The sequence below is a fragment of the Syngnathus acus genome, chromosome 1 (genome assembly GCF_901709675.1).
Source record: "Syngnathus acus chromosome 1, fSynAcu1.2, whole genome shotgun sequence".
Taxonomy (NCBI): Eukaryota; Metazoa; Chordata; class Actinopteri; order Syngnathiformes; family Syngnathidae; genus Syngnathus; species Syngnathus acus.
This window is the reverse complement of record NC_051087.1, coordinates 17629599-17653657: the sequence shown is the minus strand read 5'-3', so window position 1 is coordinate 17653657 and position 24059 is coordinate 17629599. Positions and strand designations below refer to the sequence as shown.

Sequence of the window (24059 nt, the reverse complement as noted above, 5' to 3'; positions counted from 1 at the left end):
TATTAGGACTGCTACCTCAGTAGAAACATTTAAGACACGTTTAAAGACACATTTCTATGACATGGCCTTTACCTAACTTGGAGTGGCCGATTCGGCCGGAGTTTGTTTTGTTTTCTCTCCCCCCCCTCCCCGGCCGGGGAGGTGGTTAGGTGGCACCCAAGCTGACAGCGGCTATCTGGATTCTTGTGGGCTAATTCAGGTTGGGGGAACTGCAGCTCAACCTCCATAGCCAGGATAGCAGAGGGCTCCTCTGGCAGCCCTTCGCTCTGACTTGGACATCTACTTTTGATTTTCATATTATGTATTATTTGTGCCCTCTCTGCATCCATTACAACCTGGTGATCCTGAAAGGGGGATCCTTCCATCTGTGGTCCCTTCTCAAGGTTTCTCATTTTCCCCGGGCAGGGGTTTTGAGTTTTTCCTTGCCCTTTTGGGAGCTTAAGATCAGGGGATGCTTTGAGAATAATTGTCAATTTTTGTCTATGTGAAGCCCTTTGAGACTGCTTGTGATTTAGGGCTATACAAATAAACTTGACTTGACTTGACTTGACTTGAACAGGAGTGCTGTGATGTGACCCCGTACCAGCTTTTCAAAGCACTTCATGACCACCGGGGTGAGTGCGACTGGCCGGTAGTCATTGAGGCTGGTGATGTGGCGTTTCTTGGGCAGGGGGACTATAGTGGAGGATTTTAAACAGGATGGGACAGTGGACTCAGTAAGGGACTGATTGAAAATCTTTGTGAAGACCCCAGCCAGCTGATCTGCGCAGTCCTTCAGGACACGCCCAGTGACGCCGTCAGGACCCGCAGCCTTCCTCGGGTTGATGGTCCGCAGCGTGCGCCTCACCTCGTGCTCCTTCACTGTGAGGGTGAAGCTGCTGCGGTCTGTGGGATGTGATGTGGCCCCTTCAGGTGGCTCGGACTCGAACCGGGCGAAGAAGGTATTGAGGACCTCTGCCAGTGAGGCGTCCCCTTCAGCAGCTCCGATGGTGGTTCTGTAGTTGGTGAGATGCTGGACTCCCTGCCACACCTGCTTGCTGTTGTTGCTGTCCAGGTGATCCTCAATCCTCTTCTTGTAGGCAAGCTGGGCCTCTCTGATGCCTCTCCTCAGGTTGGCTCTGGCTGTGCTGTAGAGAGCCCCGTCCTCAGACCTGAGGGACAGGGCGGTGTCCCTCTCCTCCAGCAGCCGAAGGACCTCCCGGGTCATCCAGGGCTTCTGGTTGGGGTATATCCGTATAAGTTTGTCCATTGTGACAGTGTCTGTGCAGTGCTTGATATAACACAGAACACTGTCTGTGAACACGTTCAAGTCCCGGTGTTCGAAGATGTCCCAGTTAGTCCTGTCGAAGCAGTCCTGCAACTGCTGAGAGGCGTCATTAGGCCAGGTTTTAACAGTTTTAGTGATGATAGGAGCTGATTTCCTGATGGTGGTATATGCCGGGATTAATAGCAGTGACATATGGTCAGACTGGCCCAGGTGAGGTAGCTGTTTTGCCCTGTAGCCTAGCTTGATGTTGGAGTAGACCTTGTCCAGAGTGTTTACTCCTCTAGTGGCACATTTAACATGCTGATGGAAACTAGGGAGTGCTGCTTTCAAATCTACATGATTAAAGTCCCCTGCCATGATGTGGACTGCGTCAGGATATCTGCTCAGCTGGCTGCTAATACTGCCATGTAATAGTCCGATAGCTAGCTTAGCATTAGCCTTCGGAGGTATGTAAACAACAGTCGTCATGACTACGGTAAATTCACGAGGGAGGTAAAAGGGCCTGCATTTAATAGTCACGTACTCCAGGTCCGGGCAGCAGTGACTGTCTACAGTCACCATATTAGTACACCAGTTGTTATTGACGTACATACAGAGCCCTCCCCCCTTGCTCTTACCGGAGTTCTCAGTCCTGTCATGACGCTGTGTGGTGTATCCTGCTAGCTCGATAGCAGAGTCCGGTATGAGTGGATGAAGCCAGGTTTCGGTGATCAGTACCATGCAGCAGTCCTTCACGGTCTGGTTCGCAGACATCTGTAGCCTTAGTTCATCCATTTTGTTAGCAAGAGACCTGGCGTTGGTAAGAAACAGGCTAGGGAGCGGTGGTTTGAACGGCTGCTTCCGTAGACTGGTTAGCGCGCCGGCCCTGCAGCCTCGTTTTTGCCTCCTCTCTCTGCGCTGCCTTCGCTTCCTCCCAGCGAGGATGGTGATCCAAGGGGAGCCGGGGCGCCTGATGATATCCTCCGGTATGTTTTTCGAGCGGTGAAACTCCGCTGCGACACTCAACTCGCAGCAAACACCTATCCTGAGGAGCTCCTGCCGGTTGTAGGTGGTGTATGATTGACATACAGTGGGTACAAACACTAACAAAAAACAAACAATGCGTAGATCGGGAGAGCACTGAGCCGCTGCAACTGCGTGCGCCGCCATCACGTGCCGTGGTTTGTTCACCTCATCCTTACCATATTCACCTCCTTCACCCCAACGTCCACTATGCTTGAACAATTCAACCCTTTTGCCCCACTTCCTGTGTGGCGGCCATCTTGGATTGACCCTGAAGTGCCCCCAATGAACCCAGAATGAACCGGAAGTGCCCCAAATCAAACTGGAAGTGACCTTAGGTAAACATGGAATGACCTCAGGTAAACCGGAAGTGACCCCAAATCAAACCGGAAGTGACCCAAATAAACCGAAAGTGACCCCAAATAAACCGGAAGTGACCTCAGATAAACCGGAAGTGCCCCAAATAAACCGGAAGTGCCCCGAATCAAACCGGAAGTGACCTTATTTCAACACTAAGTGCCCCAAATAGCTACATTTGCGCTCACTTTTGCATTTTATGTCCGATTAAACCCGTTTCAACATTTTAACCCCAAAAGTGAACCTCCTGAAGCCATTTTTTTTCGTTTTGTTCCAAATTTCAAAATATTTTGGCGCAATTGATTTTTTTATTTTCCCATTCATTCTCTATGGGGATTCAACATTTGCTCTAACTTCTACATTTTTTAACTGATTCAACCCGTTCCAACTTTCAACTGTTCATCTTTTGCCTACCTATTCCACAACTTCCCACTTACCAAAAATTCCACATTTTCAAATTTGAAATTAAACCAAATTCTCTACAATTTTGGTTTTCTACTCTAATTTCTACATTTTTCAATCGATTCAACCCATTCCAACTTTCAACTGTTCATCACTTGCCTACCTATTCCACAACTTCCCACTCACCAAAAATTCCAAATATGAAATTTAACCAAATTCTCCAAATTTTCGTTTTTCTACTCTAATTTCTACATTTTTCAACCGATTCTACCTATTCCAACTTTCAACTGTTCATCTTTTGCCTACCTAATCCACAACTTCCCACTTACCAAAAATTCCAAATTTGAAATTCAACCAAATTCTCCAAAATTTCGTTTTTCTACTCTAATTTCTACATTTTTCAACTGATTCAACCCATTCCAATTTTCAACTGTTCATCGTTTGCCTACCTATTCCACAACTTCCCACTTACCAAATATTCCAAACTTTCAATTTTGAAATTCACCACAATTTCTCCAAATTTTCGTCATTTCTCAAGTAATTCGACTCGTTTCAACATCATTCGGCAGCATTCCCCGAAGAAGTTATTCATAGTCTTCGCCTTCACACGCAATTTCTCCAGAAATTGCATTTTCTAGTTATTATATTTTGTTCCCGCCACTTTTTTGTCCCGCTTCTTCTTCCACATAATTCATCCGATTCACTCCATTCCACTTTTGACGTATTCCAAATATTCACGAGATGAGCGCTTGTATTTTTTTCGTTCCGAAAATTTTCCGTTTTCGCAAAATTCCGACAAATTTTTCCCCATTCATTCTTAATGACACATTCCACATTTGTCTGAAAACTCGCCGTAGATTGCCTACTCCGTGGTTCACAGATGAAACGCGTACGCTTCAGCAATTATGTAGAAAGCATGAGCGCAGATGGCGTCTAACCAAACTTGAGGTTTTCCATCAGGCATGGCAGGATAGCCTCCTGAAATATAAAGATGCGCTTATCTTAGCAAAAACTCGGTATTTTTCGCAAGTTATTAATCTCAATAAAAACAATCCGAAACACCTATTTGATACAGTGGCAAAGCTGACTCTACGCCAGCCGACCCCCGATAGTTCCTTCCACTCAGCTGACGAGTTCATGAAATTTTTTGCTCAAAAGATTGAATCCATTAGGCCGAGATCAAGAATACCATTCCAATCGCTCGGTCGAGCCCGCCGTTTACCAACGCTGATGATCATGCAACAACCCTCTCAACTTTTAATAGCGTGTCCCTTGAAAGGCTTACACAATTGGTTAGTGCGGCTAAACAAACAACATGTTTACTCGACCCTCTTCCAGCCAAACTACTTAAAGAATTATTTCAAATTTTAGGACCGTCTGTCTTAAATATAATCAATCTGTCTGTCTCCTCTGGGATAGTGCCAACAGCCTTTAAAACCGCTATCATTAAACCGTTACTTAAGCGACCAAATCTTGACCCGGACTGTCTCAGTAATTATAGGCCAGTTTCAAACCTCCCATTCATAGCAAAACTTCTTGAAAAAGTAGTAGCACAGCAGCTTATTGATTACATGGTCGCCAATAATCGACATGACTCTTTTCAGTCTGGTTTTAGAGCTAATCATTCCACTGAGACAGCACTTGCTAAAGTGACTAACGATCTCCTCATAACTATGGATTCAAACACTTCATCTGTACTGTTACTACTCGATCTTAGTGCTGCCTTCGACACTGTAGACTTCGATATTTTATTAGGGCGTCTTAAAAGTTGTGTTGGTATTTCAGGGTCAGCACTAGGCTGGTTCCATTCCTATCTATCAAATAGGACGCACCGAGTGGTCCATGGCAATGCGTCCTCGGAGCTCTATAATGTTACATGTGGTGTCCCACAGGGATCGGTTCTCGGACCAATTCTATTTAATATTTATATGATTCCGCTTGGGGACATAATACGTAAATATAATATTAGTTTTCAATGCTACGCGGATGACACCCAATTATATATGCCGTTATCGATGACAGATCCGCGGGATTGTTGTAATCTTGAGGCATGCCTTGCGGAGATCAAGCAATGGATGTCTCTCAACTTCCTTCGTCTTAACCCAGATAAAACTGAGATGTTGATAATTGGTCCAACTCGTTTTCAACACTTGTTCAAGGAAACCGCTATAACTATAGATAACCGTACTATCACTCAGAGCGATACTGTAACTAATCTCGGGGTAATGTTTGACCAAACTCTCTACTTTCAAAAGCACATTAAGAATATAACCAGAATTGCGTTTTTTCACCTTCGTAATATTGCAAAGATTCGTCCGATCCTCTCGACCGGTGATGCGGAAACTATTATACATGCGTTCGTCACGTCGCACCTGGACTACTGTAATGTACTATTCTCTGGTCTTCCTAAGTCCCGCATCAAAAGTCTACAGTTAGTACAAAATGCTGCTGCAAGGCTGCTCTCACGGACAAGAAAATTTTATCACATTACCCCAATATTAGCCAACTTACATTGGCTCCCGGTCCATTTAAGATGTAACTTCAAGGTTCTTCTATTAACCTATAAATCACTGCATGGCTTAGCGCCTTCATATCTCGTCGACCTAGTTGTTCCTTATGTTCCGTCTCGTAACCTTCGTTCGCAAAACGCTACCCTTTTAGCGACACCGAGGGCCAAGAAAATGTCTGCAGGGTCTAGAGCATTTTCTATCCGGGCTCCAGAGCTTTGGAATGCCCTACCAATGTATATTAGGACTGCTACCTCAGTAGAAACATTTAAGACACGTTTAAAGACACATTTCTATGACATGGCCTTTAACTAACCTGTAGTGGCCGATTCGGCCGGAGTTTGTTTTGTTTTCTCTCCCCCCCCCTCCGGGAGGTGGTTAGGTGGCACCCAAGCTGACAGCGGCTATCTGGATTCTCGTGGGCCAATTCAGGTTGGGGGAACTGCAGCTCAACCTCCTCGAAGACACTGCCACGATAGTAGAGGGTTCCTCCGGCAGCCCCTCGCTCTGACTTGGACATCCACTTTTTTTGATTTTCATATTATGTATTATTTGTGCCCTCTCTGCATCCATTTCAACCTGGTGATCCTGAAAGGGGGATCCTTCCATCTGTGGTCCCTTCTCAAGGTTTCTCATTTTCCCCTGGCAGGGGTTTTTGAGTTTTTCCTTGCCCTTTTGGGAGCTTAAGATCAGGAGATGCTTTGAGAATAATTGTCAATTTTTGTCTATGTGAAGCCCTTTGAGACTGCTTGTGATTTAGGGCTATACAAATGAACTTGACTTGACTTGACATTTCACATTTACGTCATTCCAATTTGAAATTCACATCATTTAGCACATTTGAATCACATTTGGAAAGATTCTCGACATTCCCAAAATTGCCAAATTCAAAAATTTCACGTTTTCACGTTTAAAATTTCGACAAAATTTCACAAAATTTCGTTTTTCACCTCTAATTTCTACATTTTTCAACCGATTCAACCCATTCCAACTTTCAACTGTTCATCTTTTGCCTACCTATTCCACAACTTCTCACCTACCAAAAATTCAAAATTTTCAAATTTGAAATTCAACCAAATTCTCCAAAACTTTGTTTTTCTACTCTAACTTCTACGTTTTTCAACCGATTCAACCCATTCCAACTTTCAACTGTTCATCTTTTTTCTACCTATTCCACGACTACCCACTTACAAAAAATTCCACATTTTCAAATTTGAAATTCAACCAAATTCTCCAAAATTTCGTTTTTCTACTCTAATTTCTACATTTTCCAACCGATTCAACCCATTCCAACTTTCAACTGTTCATCTTTTGCCTACCAATTCCACAGCTTCCCACTTACCAAAAATTCCAAATTTTAAATTCAACCAAATTCTCCAAAATTTCGTTTTTCTACTATAATTTCTACATTTTTCAACCGATTCAACCCATTCCAACTTTCAGCTGTTCATATTTTGCCTACCTATTCCACAACTTCCCACTTACCAAAAATTCCAAATTTGAAATTCAACCAAATTCTCCAAAATTCGGTTTTTCTTCTCTAATTTCTACATTTTTCAACCGATTCTACCCATTCCAACGTTCAACTGTTCATCTTTTGCCTACTTTTTCCACAACTTCCCACTTACCAAAAATTCCAAATTTTCAAATTTGAAATTCAACCAAATTCTCCAAAATTTCGTTTTTCTACTCTAATTTCTACATTTTTCGACCGATTCAACCCATTCCAACTTTATTCACTTTGTTCACCTTATGCTTACCATATTCACCCCCACTTCCACTATGCATACACAATTCAACCCTTGACCCCCACTTCCAGTGTGGCGGCCATCTCGGATTGACCCTGAAGTGCCCCCAATGAACCCAGAATGAACCGGAAGTGACCTAAATTAAACTGGAAGTGCCCCAAATGAACTGGAATTGACCTTATTTCAACGAGTGCCTTAAATGAAACCAGCAGTGACATTATTTATTTATTTATTGTGTTATTTGTTTATTTATTATTTATTCATCACTCTTATTATTCATTGTTTGTGCCTTCTTATTTTTATTTTGTGTTGTTTGCTTGTATGTATGTCGTGTACTATGTCTTGTCACCGTGGGATAGTGGAAACGTAATTTCGATTTCTTTGTGTGTCTTGGCATGTGAAGAGGTTGACAATAAAGCAGACTTTGACTTTGACTTTGAACTGGTCAGAGCGCCATATCGAGTCCTGGTCCACGAAGTGCTTATCCTCTTATCTTCAGTCTGCCGTACCATCTCGCCCACCTCTAGTGACACCTGAGGAACCGGCTTCAATCGTTCTTTCACATGTTCCTGGACAATACCATGACCTAAGACAGGTTTTCAACAAGAGCAAGGCTTCGTCCTTACCACCTCATCACCCCTACGATTGCGCGATAGAGCTTCTTCCCGGAGCCCCGCTACCGTCCAGTAGGCTCTACAACATCTCACGCACAGAAAGACCAGCTATGGAAACATAAATTAACAAATCACTGCCCGCTGGCATCATTCGCCCTTCCTCCTCACTCCTGGGGGCAGGATTCTTCTTTGTGGGCAAGAAGGATAAGACTCTCCGCCCTTGCATCGACTACCGTGGCCTCAACCTCATCACAGTCAAGAACAGGTATCCCCTTCCCCTCATTTCATCAGCGTTTGAATCAGTCCAGGAAGCCACCATCTTCACCAAGCTCGACCTCCGAAACGCATATCATTTGGTCAGGATCCGTCAGGGAGATGAGTGGAAGACCGCTTTCAAGACTCCGCTAGGCCACTTCGAGTACCTCGTCGTGCCCTTTGGACTTTGCAACGCCCCCACAGTTTTTCAAGCCCTAGTCAACGATGTCCTCCGGGACTTTCTCAACGTATTCGTGTTTGTCCATCTGGATGACATTCTCATTTATTCGCGAAACCCCTCCGAACACCGGCGTCATGTCTGCCTGATGCTACAGCGCCTCCTGGAGAACCGATTGTACATCAAGGCAGAGAAGTACGAGTTCCACAAACCATCCATCACCTTCTTAGGGTTCATCCTTGAGAGTAGACAGGTTCGATCGGATCCTGATAAGATCAAAGCCGTCCTGGACTGGCCTGTTCCTGAGACCTGCAACCAACAGCTGTTGACGCAGGAAAGACTACGTGCGCCGCAGACGTGAGACTAGATATATCAAATAAATGTAATATAAACAACAATTTTAACGAACCATCCATGTCACTCCAAATCATTAAATCCACTGTTATATTCATCCTCTCTGTCAACAAAAAAAAAAAAAAAGGTGTCGATTCCGGACCTTCGTGCACCGCTGGCGTCAGCCTCGTTGTCAGTTGCCGGCTCCAATTATTCCACAGATCTACGTATATAACTATATTGTAGCGTTACCAAAGTACCAGGCAAGATGTGGGTTTGGTAACCAGCTCTTTATTGCTCAACATGTGAGCCAACACACGCAAGCCCCCTGGATTGCTCTTTCCACCCCCCCGCTGCCTTCACGGCCTCTCTAGAAAATCGGAAACTACTGGTCTAACAACATACACGTTGCTACTCTAAATAAACTACCGTTTTTTTCCGTGTATAATGCGCCCCCATGTATAATACGCACCCTAAAAATGGCATGTTGATGCTGGAAAAAAGCCTGTACCCATGTATAATACGCACCCAATTTTTTTTTTTTTTTTTTTTTTTTTTTTTTTTTTTTTAAGTCCCAATGATCGTCACACACGCAGGGAGGCAATGGGTCCCATTTTTATAGTCTTTGGTATGGTCTTAACTAGGCTGGATGTATATTTTTTTGTTGGCGTTGATTTCTCCGACTGCCCATAAAGGCACCACCGCGATCAGATGAAAAGAGAGGAAAGTGACGTGCGGACATGTGAAAAAGGCGGCTCTGTATGGGAGAGACGTTGAAGAGGAATAAAAACACCCTTGGAAACCAAAACTTGCCCCTCGTGACTCGGAGCCGCAACAAATGTTTCGGATTTGTGTAGGGTACATTGTGACAGCAAACGAGCAGGTGATCGAGCAAGCGTCTGATACGAGAGCATTGCGTTCGTATGGAGCGTGTTTGAAGTGAACAGCAGAGACGAAAGGAACAAGGCAAAGTGTTGTGAAATAAAATATTACCTGTAATACGCATTTTGTTATTTGCTGATTGTATTAAACTATCACATTCATTGTCAGTCAAGAAGAGAAGAGGACTATTATCCCTTCTTTGACGAAATGACCAGAGCACAGTACAAACACACTATTGTCGGTCAGTTTTGTTGTACCATGATTTTCTTAAAAAAAAAAAAAAAAAAAAAAAAAAATGTTTTTTTGAAAAAAATTTAAAAAAAATTTGTACCCATGTATAATGCGCACCCCAGATTTTAGGACAATAAATTAGTTAAATTTTGCGCATTATACACGGAAAAAAACGGTATATATCAAATAACTATAACATAAATAACAAGTTTATCGAATAATCTGTGTCACTCCAAATCATTAAATCTCCCGACTTCGGAAGTCAGTGAATGGAACTCATTGTCAGTGAGGCTCCAATTATTTCACAGCCATCGTGCGCCCTCATGTGGTTTAAAGTGAAAATAACATGTGAAGTGATCAACTATACTAGTGAGTAAGTAAAGTGTTAATGATCAAGTAGAAATTTGTGAAAAAATTCACATATAAGTCGCTCCTGAGTATAAGTCGCCCCCCCCCACCCAAATTATGAAAATAACCGCGACTTATAGTCCGAAAAATACGGTACGAAGCGTTAGTAGAAAAAAAAGAAAACAAAACCTGTAGACAAAACAACCGGCTATGCTTATCAGCAAAAGGAACAGTGCTTCTGCACAGTGAGGTGGAGTGTGCGATGACGTCGCGAAAAGAGTCAAACTGGGCTTTGGGATGGCTGGGATGGAGAAAAACAAACATAGGGCCCGTGGCCCAATCAGGGCCTCTGTGTTTTTCCACTCTTGTTTGTCATTGGGCTTTCTCACTTCTCTTATCAGCTTTTTCTTAAGAATACTTTATGCTTCACTTCACCACTTTTCATTTGAGATTTACTGTTGTTTGAGCAGTTATTTTCTCAACAAACACACGTTCTTGTAGTCATGAGGATCGCAATTTTTCTTAACCTCACAAATTTTTTAGAAGATTTAAACCATAAATCCCAATCCTCGTGCTCAGAAATGTCAACAATCTTTCTTATATTTTGCCTACTTGGGGTCGGCAAAATATGTACGCCTGGAGCCAGGCCTGGAGTGAGGGCTTTAATATGTACATATGGGTAGGCAAGGGGATAGGCAAAATATGTTTTTCTATCAAAAGAAGGTATTCTGCTCAATTTATAATTGTTAAAATTTCCACGGGGATGGCGTCAAAGGAAAAAACAGAGCAGCAAGCAAAAGACCACGGGTCACGGCACCATTTTAGATTTCGTCCCATTTTTTTTTTTTTATCTTTAAAGCTTGCTATGCTAATAGTAATTACCAGGAGGCTGCCTTCTCTTTTTAACTTTTTAATTCATGCCAGAAAGTTTGATACACAGCTGTGAAGCCTTAACTACAATTGCGGAAGAAGGTCTAACCCCCACCTGCAAGGTCCCGTCCCTACTCTTATACTACTCTTGGCCGTCGTCTTGGCCAACTCCTATGTATGTGCAAAAAGTGTCATAGAGGAGGGAAAGCCAGTGAAGACAGCAAGAGAAAGGTCACAGCAACATAATCTCTTTCACTGAATCAATTAGCTGAGGGTCATGGGATCCCAAGAAATTATGAATAGTAGGCGTGTCCAAAATCCGGCCCGCAGGCCAAATCCGGCGCCCGGTCAGATTTCATACGGCCCATAGCTTCAGTCTTATAATGTAGAATAGAATAGATCTTTATTGTCATTGTCACACATGTACAACGAAAATGTATTATTTATGGCCCGCCTGCACTGTCAAACTGAATTTAAAAAAATAATAATAATGAAACTTGAAACTGTAATTCCTCCTATTTCCAGAAGGTGGCAGCACCACCCCTCTCCGCTCATTTCTGCCACGGCGACTGCAAAGAAAACAAGGAAAGTTGACGTTGAGTGTTGTTTTCAAGAGAAATGGGAACTACAATACTTCACTGAAAATCAAGGCAATTGTGTTTGTCTAATTTCTAAAGAGACGATTGCCTTGTTTAAGGATTTCAACCTAAAGAGATACTATCAGACTAAACATGCTAACACATACGACAAGCTAACAGGGAGTGACCGCGCTGATAAAGTGAAGCAGCTCCAAGCTGAACTGGCATCACAGCAGTGATTCTTCACGCGGGGCTGTGAATCAAAAGTAAATCAAAAGTAAATATTACTTAGTATCAAATATTACAAAGTGGCCATGTTAATACTGTTGATGTTATGAACCTGTAGACGTGACCCAAACTATTATTTTCTGAAATATATTGTAAATGACAAAAGCAACATTCACTTGTTTTAAGTTTTAATAATAACAGACAACTTTGCATTACTTATAACTCCTGTTTAAAATGTTTATGAGGCAAAAATAATTTTAAACTCGTGTACATTTAAGATATTTCATACAGTTTGTTCAATGTTATCTGACTCTTCAGATATGAATAGCAGAATTTGTGTTTTTAGAGTTGTTCACATCCGCCTGAGTGGCTTATATTTGGTTATTTTGTCATTTAAAAAATAAAGACAATTGGGACAATGAAATTTGTTTTATAACAGTGTGTATTTGTATGAACGTTTTGTAGTTAAAAAATGTCCGAAAAAACTATTGGCCCCCGGGCCCCTTCACTTTATCAAATCTGGCCCTCCTTGCAAAAAGTTGAGACACCCCTGCTATAGAGCGTCTTTGAGCAGGGTCGAGTGTAAGCACAAGATCAGCCAGGGACCCAGGTGGTTGGTTAGGAAAATCGGGGTATGTAGCCTAAACAAAGTACCTAATCTCCAAAAAAAAAAAAAAAGGAAATGTGCCTGAGGTAACTTGAACTGTCCGACGAATTATTTAAAGTCAGCAAAGTGGTAATCCACATATAGGTAATTGGTGCCAGGATCCTATCCCGCCAACTGGCAAAAGTAGAGTCAGAGTTGGGTGGTATAAAAAGGTGATTTTTGACAATCGAGGAAAATGTCAATGGTTCTTTTAAGCCTTTGCGGAATTGAGTCAAATGTTTTAAGGCACTTAGGACAACACCGTTCTGAGAGACATTGTGTACCTTAAGAGGCAAGGTTAGAAGAGAATCCAGTGAGAAATTTGAGGACCTCAATTCAATTTTGCCCACAATGGACATTTATCAAGTCCCCAAGTTTTGTCTGGAGCATCCATTTCTTCTTTGTTTGTTTGTTTATTTTCTTTTTCTTTCTTTCTTTCTTTCTTTCTTTCTTTCTTTCTTTCTTTCTTTCTTTCTTTCTTTCTTTCTTTCTTTCTTTCTTTCTTTCTTTCTTTCTTTCTTTCACTTAAAAAAACTTTATTATATTATGTGATATTTTAGATGTCTGAATGTTAGAGTATATTACATTGACCCATGAATGTTGTTAAGAGATGAAACACAACAGGGCAGGTAAATTACCATTATCACTATAATAGATCACCAACTGATTCCCGAGCGCGGCACCGCTGCTGCTCACTGCTCCCCTCTCCCCCAGGGGATGGATTAAAATCACACGGGGATGGGTTAAATGCAGAGGACAAATTTCACCACACCCAGGTGTGTGTGTGACGATCATTGGGACTTTAACTTTTTTTAACTTTAATTGGGCACTGCTGACTCCAAACAATAATATACCAATGTCAGTGCATCACCAGCACATCATAGTAACAGCCAGTCATAAAACATTTACAACATCTCACATCACTGAGGTTCTACTTTTCCATGCATTAGAAGCTTGTTATGATAAGATATGATGTGTCAAACACTGTTTTCCCTTTTCCCCATTCCTGTGGGAATTGGAATTTCTATTAATTAAATCAACACTCATATTTTCTTGTCTTTCAGTTTCAGGCATCTTTGGTGGTGAATTTTGTTTCCACAGTGGTGTCAGTTATTGCTGTGATCACGTATTCTGTGGATATGGACAAACATCCAGGGGCATCATGTGTCAAGAACTTGGATGGCAGCTGTAACATTAACTTCTACACCACAGTATGTAGCACTTCCTGTATATGCTTTACATAGGCAGTTTTACAGTGTGGCAAGGGGTAGCAGCTGCCACCCCAACCAAATGTTTGGCCACCCCACCTGCCACTCTGTTATCAATTAATCAGTCAATACTAAATTCAAAATTTTATTGTAAATATTTCTGTACTGCATTATTTTCTCCATAGTGATTAGAACGTGTGTTTTGAATTTACTTCCACCTCAACCCTCCTTCTTTCAAAACAAAATGGTTTGTCTTACACACCACCAATACTGCTCAGACATCACGCCACTGATCCCAGTGTGCATTTGTTTACATCAGGGGTGGGCAATTCTGGTCCTCGAGGGCCGGTGTCCTGCATGTTTTATAGGTCTCCCTGCTGCAACACCCCTGATTCAAATGATCAGGATTGTTATCCAGCTTCTGCAGACCTTGCTAATTATCTGACCATTTGAATCAGGTGTGTTGCAACAGGGTGACATAGAAAACATGCAGGACACCGGCCCTCGAGGCCCGGAATTGCCCACCCCTGGTTTACGTAAACAAGGTTTTGTTGCCCAAGGATTTATAATGGAGAATAGTGAAAACAGGTCAACATTCAAGCCCAAGGGAATTCACATCCCACTTTGATGAAAACGACAATTAGATACATGTTCAACTGGGCAGGTTGAATATTACAGACCCCTAACAAGCGTCAGGAGTGCTTTTTACAATGATAGCGACAGCAGATAAGTAGAACTCCAATGTTAAGTCCTTGCGAACATACTGGGACTATCAAGGTTACAGGTTTCAGTCACAGGCCATGGCTTTATCTTTGAGACAAGCAATGTAGCACTTGCTGGAAGGCCCACCACAGGCTCCTGGGGAATCCAGTTTTGTTGCCGTGAGTGGGCGAGAAAGAGATGTAGATGAGGTGGTGGGTTCCATGGCTGGATGGAATATTGAACATCTCTGTTGGGTGGGCACGTCGGATTGAGAATTGGGCAGAGAGCAAACTGCCTGCCTAAATGCCAGTGCGAGGCCTGCCAGCAAGGGACCCACCAACGGCGGGTCATAGCCACCTATTGGTCAGTGTGGTGTTGGTTGAGCAAGCCTGTAGTTGGTGGAGGAGGCTGCTTGCAGTGCTTATTTTTCAGTTATCCAGCCAGGAAGTTGCTCCGTAGCCGTACATGAGCAAATGACAAAGACATACGAAGATCCGTGTGCGGTAGGCCCACATCTTGGCCACGCACAGTGCTTATTTCAGGGTTAGTCTGCTCAGGGACTCGCTCCACAGGCAAACCGGATCAAGGAATTCCATTCCCACTGAGCACTGGAAGTAGTAATAAATAAAGGATCCATAAAAAACAGATGTGTTTACTAGGGGTGTAAATCGCGGGTTTTGTCACGATACGATATCATATCGATACAAAGAAACACGATACGATATTTGCCGATATCTGCCTGCTGTGATTCATTCACGATACATCACGATATAGTGTTCTAGGATCGATATAGAACAATATCCTGATTTATAAAAATTCATACACAAAATCAACAAAAAATCAACTTGATAGAGTTTTCCCCGCTTTACTTATCATGCAAGAACCACATGTGAGACAGTTTGCCCTTTTTATGCTTGCAAGCGGAGAAAGCCATCATCACCCTGTGTGGTGCAGAGGTGCTTGAAAGCAGTCTAACTTTCGCCTCTTGCATGGGACTATTTATTGAGAGAAAGCAAGGTGGGGGTGAGAGAGACCAGATTTTGGGAGTCACCTCTGCAAACTGGTTAATCAGTGCCGAGGGTCTTAGCTTTTTGTTTTACAAGGTTGTGGAAAACAGATACTCGTGAAGCATTTTTAGATACTGTTGGATTTGATCCACAATTTGGGAAGCGCGCTATCCGCGCCTCACGGCAAAAGCCATAGCCAATCACCTGTTATCCAATTCACTCACTGCGTGCTCGTTTTATTTCTTCAGTTTTAGGAAAAGACTAAGACATCGACACAAAATTTAGACTTACATAGGTTGGTCGAGTTCAATCACATTCTTGTTATGAAAGCTCTGTTTTCAAGAAAAAATACAATACAGCGCTGGGCCTTTTGTGTGACAACGCTCTAGAGCAGAAAGTCCCCATTCCAAAAAAACAATGTTCAAGGTTCTTTGGTCAGCTTATATTCAGTTGCATATGCCGGTGTGGGCCGAGTTTGATAGGGTGATGAGTCCAGGGGGGTGGGGCAAGTTCGCAGGAGAGTTTGATTCCACAGGAGTGGGTGCTGGTTCGGTCAGAGCTGGTTTCGTGGGTTTGGGTTCTGATTATGGGCGATTCGATGTGTGTGAGGGCTGTTGTTTTCTTTCCATTCTTTCAGGCTTGGCGATCACTTTTGGCCAGGTTCTTGGCTGTTTTCCTCCTGCCGCTCTCCCTCTGGCACCTCTGCTGGTTTTATCTCCAAGTGTCCTTCCTGTAAACATTTCAGAATCAGAATCAGCTTTATTGGCCAGGTTTGTGCATTCCAAACAAGGAATTTGACTCTGTACAACGTTTAACTGACTGAAAACATTCAGGTGACTAACAACATTTACGTGGCAAGAACAGGATATTATTGCCCAGTGATGTCTCTGAGACCCTCTGAATGGTGTGAGTTCATCAGAGCGACAGCCTGGGGAAAGAAGCTGTGTCTGCTGGTTTTGGCGTACAGCGCTCTGTAACGCCGTACGGAGGGGAGTAGTTCGAACAGACTGTGACCTGGGTGAGAAGGGTCTGTAGAGATGTTACTTGCACGTTTCCTGGTCCTGGACAGGTACAAGTCTTGGATAGATGGGAGGTTGGTCCCGATTATCTTTTCCTCCATTCTTGCACAAACATCCACTTCTCCCACTGTCGCACACCGTCCATTCATCATCCTTCCACTTTTGTCATTTTGTACGGAATTATGTGAAATTTTGGGTGTGGCATCATCAATTCGTTAATGTTCCCTGATTATGCAAAATTCTTACTCACCACTTACCATGCATTTGTTTGTTTGCTCTTTTGACACTCCATGTACTTGCTTACTTTGTCACATTCTTAGTTTAATCATGCTTCCAACCATATCTTTTCATTGTTAGGCAAAAAATGTCCTTCTGTCCAGAACATTCAGTAGTAATCCAAGGCTGGCGTCTAGCATTAGGCAAAATACGATGTCACATCAAGCATGAATCAAAACACAAGATATAATCAAGTACTGAACATTCTTAGACGCCTTTGGACGTGTCTGTGATTTAGAAAAACATCAGGCATGGATTAAACAGTTCCTGAAGGGTCATTAAGCTATTCAGGCAATATACCAAAAACCATTTGTTATCAGATCATAAAGTTATAAAAACCTTTGTCATTACCACATATAAAAAATGTCTAGTTATGTCTTCTGTTTTGATTTGGTGTGTAGGTATACAGTCAAACCTTGGTTTTCGACCACAATCCGTTCCAGAAGGCGGTTCGATAAGCGAATCGGTCGAATTCCGAATCTATTTTTCCCATTACAAATAATGGAAACAATTTTTATCCGTTCCAAGACTAACAAAACGCCTTTTTTAAGCATTTTTTCATTTGCGCATTTTTGTCCGATTGCGCAACTGCAGCGCACCGCCGAACGCGCAACCGTAGCGCGTCGCCGACCGCGCAACTACACCGCGCTGGTCGCATTATTGTGAGAGAGCCGTTGCTGAAATTTAGAAAATATTTTTAAAGTCCTGATGTATTTTCCAAAATTTAAGTGGACCTTTGTGCGCAGGGAGCTTAATTTTGTCCGATCGCGCAACTGCAGCGACCGCCGAACGCGCAACCGTAGCGCGTCGCTGACCGCGCAACTGCACCGCGCTGGTCGCATTATTGTGACAGAGCCGTCACTGAAATTTAGAAAATATTTTTAAAGTCCTGATGTACTTTAAAAAATTTAAGTGGACCTCAGTGCGCAGGGAGCTTAATTTGGTCCGATCGCGCAACCGCAGCGCGCCGGGCGCTCACTGTCGCATTGCTTTAAGAGCGTCTTTGTGTTTCAGGATGGCTTTACAGCTCCCACTTGCTTTCTTTGGAGGCATGATTAGGGGTTAATACAATCCTCAAAGTAATGAAAATACAATAACAACGGAGTCAGTCGGAATCCGGGCCGCGCGGTCGGGTTTTCTCGGGTCCTCCCGGCTCATCTCACGAAAAACAAACTCATAAACTTTATTTTATTTTTCAACTTACACAGGTTGGTTGAGTTCAATGAAAATTCTTGTTAACAAAGCTCTGTTATCAGGAAAAGTATAATACAGCGCTGGGCTTTTCGTCCCACAATGCTCGCAAGCAGAAAATTGCCATTCAGAAAGAGCAATGACAAAGTTCCTTGGTCAGTTTATATTCAGTTGCACGTGCCGGTGGGTGGTGAGCTTGATGAGGGCTGATTCCATGGGGGTGGGGGCAAGTTTGGTGAGAGCTGATTCCATGGGAGTGGGGGCAGGTTCGATGAGAGGTGATTCCATGGGAGTGGGGGCAAGTTCGATGAGACCTCATTCAATTTGCTTCTAGTCTTTCGGCCTTGGCGATCCCCCTTTGGCCGGGTTCTTGGCTGTTCTTCTCCTGCCCCTCTCCTTCTGGTAACTCTGCTGGTTTTGAGAGAATGAATGAGAATGCCTTTTATTTGTCATTATACATAGTATAACGAGATTGGAGGTGCCCAGCAGTGCAAAATAAAACAATAAAGTATATAGAAAAAAAAACTAAAGTATAGAAAAATATGGTAGATATTAAACTACCGTATTTTCCGCCCTAAAAGGCGCACCGGGTTATAAGGCGCACCTTCAATGAACGGCCCATTTTAAAACTTTGTCCATATATAAGGCGCACCGGATTATAAGGCGCATAAAATAGAAGCTATACTGCATCAAACTGAGGTTGACTAGGGTTGCGGTATGCATCCACTAGCCAATAACCAACGAGCCCTCTGTAAACAATCGCGTTTCTCAAACGATCTCCTATAAAATGATCAGAACTGACTAAAGTTCGATCTAACGCATTGGTACTACTTACCTATGTTTCCCTTCCATATCGATCCGTAGATTTACTCGAAACATTAACAGAGCAGCCTATTTTGACATGAAATAGCCTGGTACGTATAGCAGCTATCGCAATAGCATTAGCCATCCGCAAAGTCTCACGAGCCTCAGCTCGCAATCTCCCATGAGCCTCAGCAAAGTGTAAACAATCGCGTTTCTCAAACGATCTCCTATAAAATGATCGGAACTGACTAAAGTTCGATCTAACGCATTGGTACTACTTACCTATGTTTCCCTTCCATATCGATCCGTAGATTTACTCGAAACATTAACAGAGCAGCCTATTTTGACATGAAATAGCCTGGTACGTATAGCAGCTATCGCAATAGCATTAGCCATCCGCAAAGTCTCACGAGCCTCAGCTCGCAATCTCCCATGAGCCTCAGCGAAGTGTAAACAATCGCGTTTCTCAAACGATCTCCTATAAAATGATCGGAACTGACTAAAGTTCGATCTAACGCATTGGTACTACTTACCTATGTTTCCCTTCCATATCGATCCGTAGATTTACTCGAAACATTAACAGAGCAGCCTATTTTGACATGAAATAGCCTGGTACGTATAGCAGCTATCGCAATAGCATTAGCCATCCGCAAAGTCTCACGAGCCTCAGCTCGCAATCTCCCATGAGCCTCAGCGAAGTGTAAACAATCGCGTTTCTCAAACGATCTCCTATAAAATGATCGGAACTGACTAAAGTTCGATCTAACGCATTGGTACTACTTACCTATGTTTCCCTTCCATATCGATCCGTAGATTTACTCGAAACATTAACAGAGCAGCCTATTTTGACATGAAATAGCCTGGTACGTATAGCAGCTATCGCAATAGCATTAGCCATCCGCAAAGTCTCACGAGCCTCAGCTCGCAATCTCCCATGAGCCTCAGCAAAGTGTAAACAATCGCGTTTCTCAAACGATCTCCTATAAAATGATCGGAACTGACTAAAGTTCGATCTAACGCATTGGTACTACTTACCTATGTTTCCCTTCCATATCGATCCGTAGATTTACTCGAAACATTAACAGAGCAGCCTATTTTGACATGAAATAGCCTCGCGGGTACAACAGCTATTCGGTGACGCCCCCTGACTACAGTTGCCGTAATGCTGGGAAGCGATGCGACCTTGTAATTTACTAGTCGTACTAAAACGTACTGAAACATTTTGGCAGAGCACTGTGTACAACCAGTATGGATCAACAAATTCATCAGTTGATCCATATATAAGGTGCACTGGCCTATAAGGCGCACTGTCGGCTTTTGAGAAAATTTTAGGTTTTTAGGTGCGCCTTTTAGGGCGGAAAATACGGTATATATACATACCGTATTTATTCTAATTATCGCCCATATTCTAATAATCGCCCAGTGTGTGTGTTAGCGATGACATTAATAAAAAACATTGATACCTCTAATTATCGCCCATGCTGCTAAAAATTTCCCCCAAAACCTACGTTTTCCTCCGCGACCGCATGCCGACGTCATTGCGCAAGTTTAAATATTACTGATTTGACAGCACGTCGAATGTCCCTTTTAAATTGTTTTTCTCTATAAACTATGATACAATTACACTCGTCACTCCGCTACAATATCCTCACACAATTACGTTATCGGGCGGTGCGCTCGAACAAGACGATCGCGATAACATGACGTGCACAACATGTGATGCGCGACGGTAACGTGTCGCATCGATGGAGCGTCAATTGACGCACCCCACTGTTAGAGGTAGATCAAAACAGCCGCTGTTCTAGTGTTAAGAACACCAGTGAGATGCAGGTATTGCATACTACATGAGGAAAATATACGTACCTATTATCGCCCATTTCAGTGCCCCTTGGCGATCGGACAAAAAGTGTTCTCTATTAATCGCCCCCCCCGTTGGACATTAACCTTCTCTAATTTTATATATACTAGGGGTGTAAATCGCGGGTTTTGTCACGATACGATATCATATCGATACAAAGATTCACGATACGATATTTGCCGATATCTTAAAGCCTGCTGTGATTCATTCACGATACATCACGATATAGTGCTCCACGATCGATATTTTTATTTTTTTTATTTTTTTTTTAAATAAAAAATATAGAACAATATCCTGATTTATAACAATTCATGCGCAAAATCAACAAGGTACTGCAAACTCTTTATTTAGGAAATTACAAGAGTATTGTAGTATACAAAGTGCTTATTTTAACACTGAACTTTATCAAATTCCTATATTTTTTCTCATATAAGTAAAGAAAAATGAATATTCTTTCTTTTTTTGTAATACCATTAACTTTAAAGTGCATTACTGAACTATTTATTTACAATAATTTTAATTGTCCATTGAGCCATCTTTTCTTTGGAATCCAAAGTGCTTCCAAACGAATGACTTGAAGCCCAAAGGGGAGCGAATTTCCTCGTCTTCTTGGACACTAGCCATAGCACCAGCCCAGGAGCCGCGTAGTTGTCGGCTCCCCTTTCACGTGCCTGCTCTGCTCACAACACAACACGCCGCGTACTGCTCCCGGAAAGAGGAAGCAAGCAACAATGAACTGGATTTCAAAATAAAGTCGCGTCTAATGTCCGAGGTCAAACACGGCGATATAAATCGATGTTTACGTTTAGCATCGATGCCAATAAATCGTAGAGCACTATATCGATTAATCGATGTGTATCGATGAATCGTTACACCCCTAATATATACGTATATATATATATATATATATATATATATATATACTATATATAAGCCGACGGGGCTTGAATAGCACACGGGTAACAAGGGGGAGGTGACCGTGATTACGCTGATGACAAATAGGACAGGCGGGGAGGGGCAAATGCACAGACGCGGGACAAAGACGTGAACGGAAACCATCACAACAAACACTGACACACGAGGCTCAGAGGAGGAAACGTGGATAAGCTCCACTGCATGTGGCGATCGGCGCCCCCGAGGAGTGGATACGTGATAGCATTGTATTGGATTTTATAAATAAATGCACTTGTCTTGTAACTACAACATTAATGTAAACTAAGTGTAAGAAAGATTATTATAATAACTTACAAAAGCAAAAAAAAATTTAAAGGCATATGGAATGTTCTAAATGGCATTGTGAGAAATGGATCCAAAACTATCCAAAGTACTTCACTAAAAATGACAAGACCATAAATAATATGAAGGATGTAGTGAATGGTTATAACAAATTCTTTGTTAATGTGGGACCAGATTTAGCAGCAAAAATAAGGGTTCGCATGGTAGGGACTTTGAAGATATGAGGAACAGAAACCCAAATAAAAAAATTCTATGTGCACTCAAGGAGAAAGAAATTTTGGAAATAGCAAAGAAATTTAAAAACAAATCCTCTACAGACTGGAATGATCGACATGACAGTAAAAACAGTCATGGAAGGGTTAGGGTCAATATTAGGTCCAACACTATTCTTATTGTACATCAATGACATCTGTAAAGTTTCACAAATTCTGAGATTTGTTCGATTTGCAGATAACACCAATATTTTTTGCTCAGGTGAGAATTTGCAGCAGACTTTGGAGACAATCACAGCTGAAATAAACAAACTGAAATGATGGTTCGACAAAAATAAAATATCATTAAATCCAAGCAAAACAAAGATTATGTTATTTGGATGACACAAAACAGAATGCAATGTAAAATTGTTAATTAATACCAGTAAAATAGAAAGGGTACAGGAAGTTAAATTTCTTGGTGTGATTTTAGATAATAAAGTCTGCTGGAAAACTCATGTAGAATACACACGACCAGGACTAGCGAAGTGTTTGGGAATTCTGTATAAAACAAACATTCTGGATTCTAAGTCATTACACACCCTTTATTATTCATTATTTCTGCCATATCTGACGTACTGTGTTGAAGTTTGGGGAAACACCTATAAAACCAAACTACAGCCGATATGCACAATACAGAAAAGAGAACTAAAGACAATACACAAAACAGGATACAGAGATCACACAAACCCACTATTCATAAAATCGCATTTGCTAACATATATGGACCTGGTCAAATTCAGAAAAAAAGTAGGGGAGGGGAGTTCGTGGCTGTAGCAACGCTGTTTAGCTAATGAATGTGGTGTGGTGCAAGCCGACAGTGACCCCCCGGCAGTTAGGTTTCAGTTTCTGTCCTGTTCCTCGTCAGCCGGTTGGCTTCTCCACTGTTGGCTGACACTTCCTTGGCTGTGGTTAGGGAGATATCTCGAAGCGTGCTGAGTGTTGTTTTCCTGTGAAACAATGCAACTAGACTTTCTTTTGCTAAGTTTCTTTTCTTGTCAAACTAACACAACATACCATAATAATATTGAGTAAATGTGGGATAATCTTTGTGCAACTACTTCAACAGATATTAAGTAAATGTGGGATAACGTACGTATGTGCAACTACTTAAACAAATATTGAGTAAATATGGGCTAATTTACAGTAATTCCTCACTACATCGGCTCATTTATCGCGGCTTCAGTACATCGCGGATTCCCCCCCCTAAAAAAAAAAATATATATTTCTAAATTAAGGAATTATGGCACGAAAGTTGCCCGCACGCCAGCAGAAGGCAGGGAGTGCCCACACAATTGCAGTACGTACACTTGTACCATATTATAAAAAAGGTGTTATAATAAGAGTTCTAAAAACATATTTACAGTCTTGCACCTTGTTATAAAAAATTGTTACACTAATAAAAAAGTTATAAAACCATATTTACAGTATGTACACTTGTATCTTGTTATAAAAAAGTTGTTATAATAATAAAAGAGTACTAAAAACATATTTACAGTATGTATACTTAAGCAACATCTACATAGTATGTTACACACGCACGCACGCACACGCGTATCATATTTATATTTATACATTATTTTCTGTATGTCACTTATACTATATAGTATTTACATGTTTGAAACTACCGTAATTTTCGGACTATAAGTCGCACCGGAGTATAAGTCGCACCAGCCATAAAATGCCCAAAAAAGTGAAAAAAACCCATATATATGTATATAAATCGCTCCTGAGTATAAGTCGCCCCCCCACCCAAACTATGAAAAAAAACCGCGACTTATAGTCCGAAAATTACGGTATTAGTTAATGTTCTAATGATAACATATGCACTTATATGGTGTTGGATTTTGTCCACAATTTAGGGAGCGCGCTATCTGCGCCTCACGGCAAAAGCCATTGCCAATCACCTGTTATCCAATTTACTCACTGCGTGCTCGTTTGATTTCTTCAGATTTAGGAAAATGCTAAGACACTGAAGCAGAAATTAGACCTACACAGGTTGGTTGAGTTCAATCACAATTCTTGTTAAGAAAGCTCTGTTTTCAGGAAAGTACAATACAG

At 42.0% G+C, this 24059-nt stretch overlaps 1 protein-coding gene across 3 annotated transcripts in view; it reads left to right on the top strand.

Annotated features, from left to right (window-relative positions):
- tmem176 (transmembrane protein 176) overlaps positions 1-24059 on the top strand; it is a 99959-nt gene that overhangs the window by 24763 nt on the left and 51137 nt on the right. For all 3 annotated transcript variants that reach the window (XM_037255107.1, XM_037255100.1, XM_037255114.1), the window contains one exon: positions 13511-13657. In XM_037255107.1, the coding sequence (XP_037111002.1) occupies positions 13511-13657 (147 nt within the window). The remainder of the gene's footprint in view (positions 1-13510; positions 13658-24059) is intronic.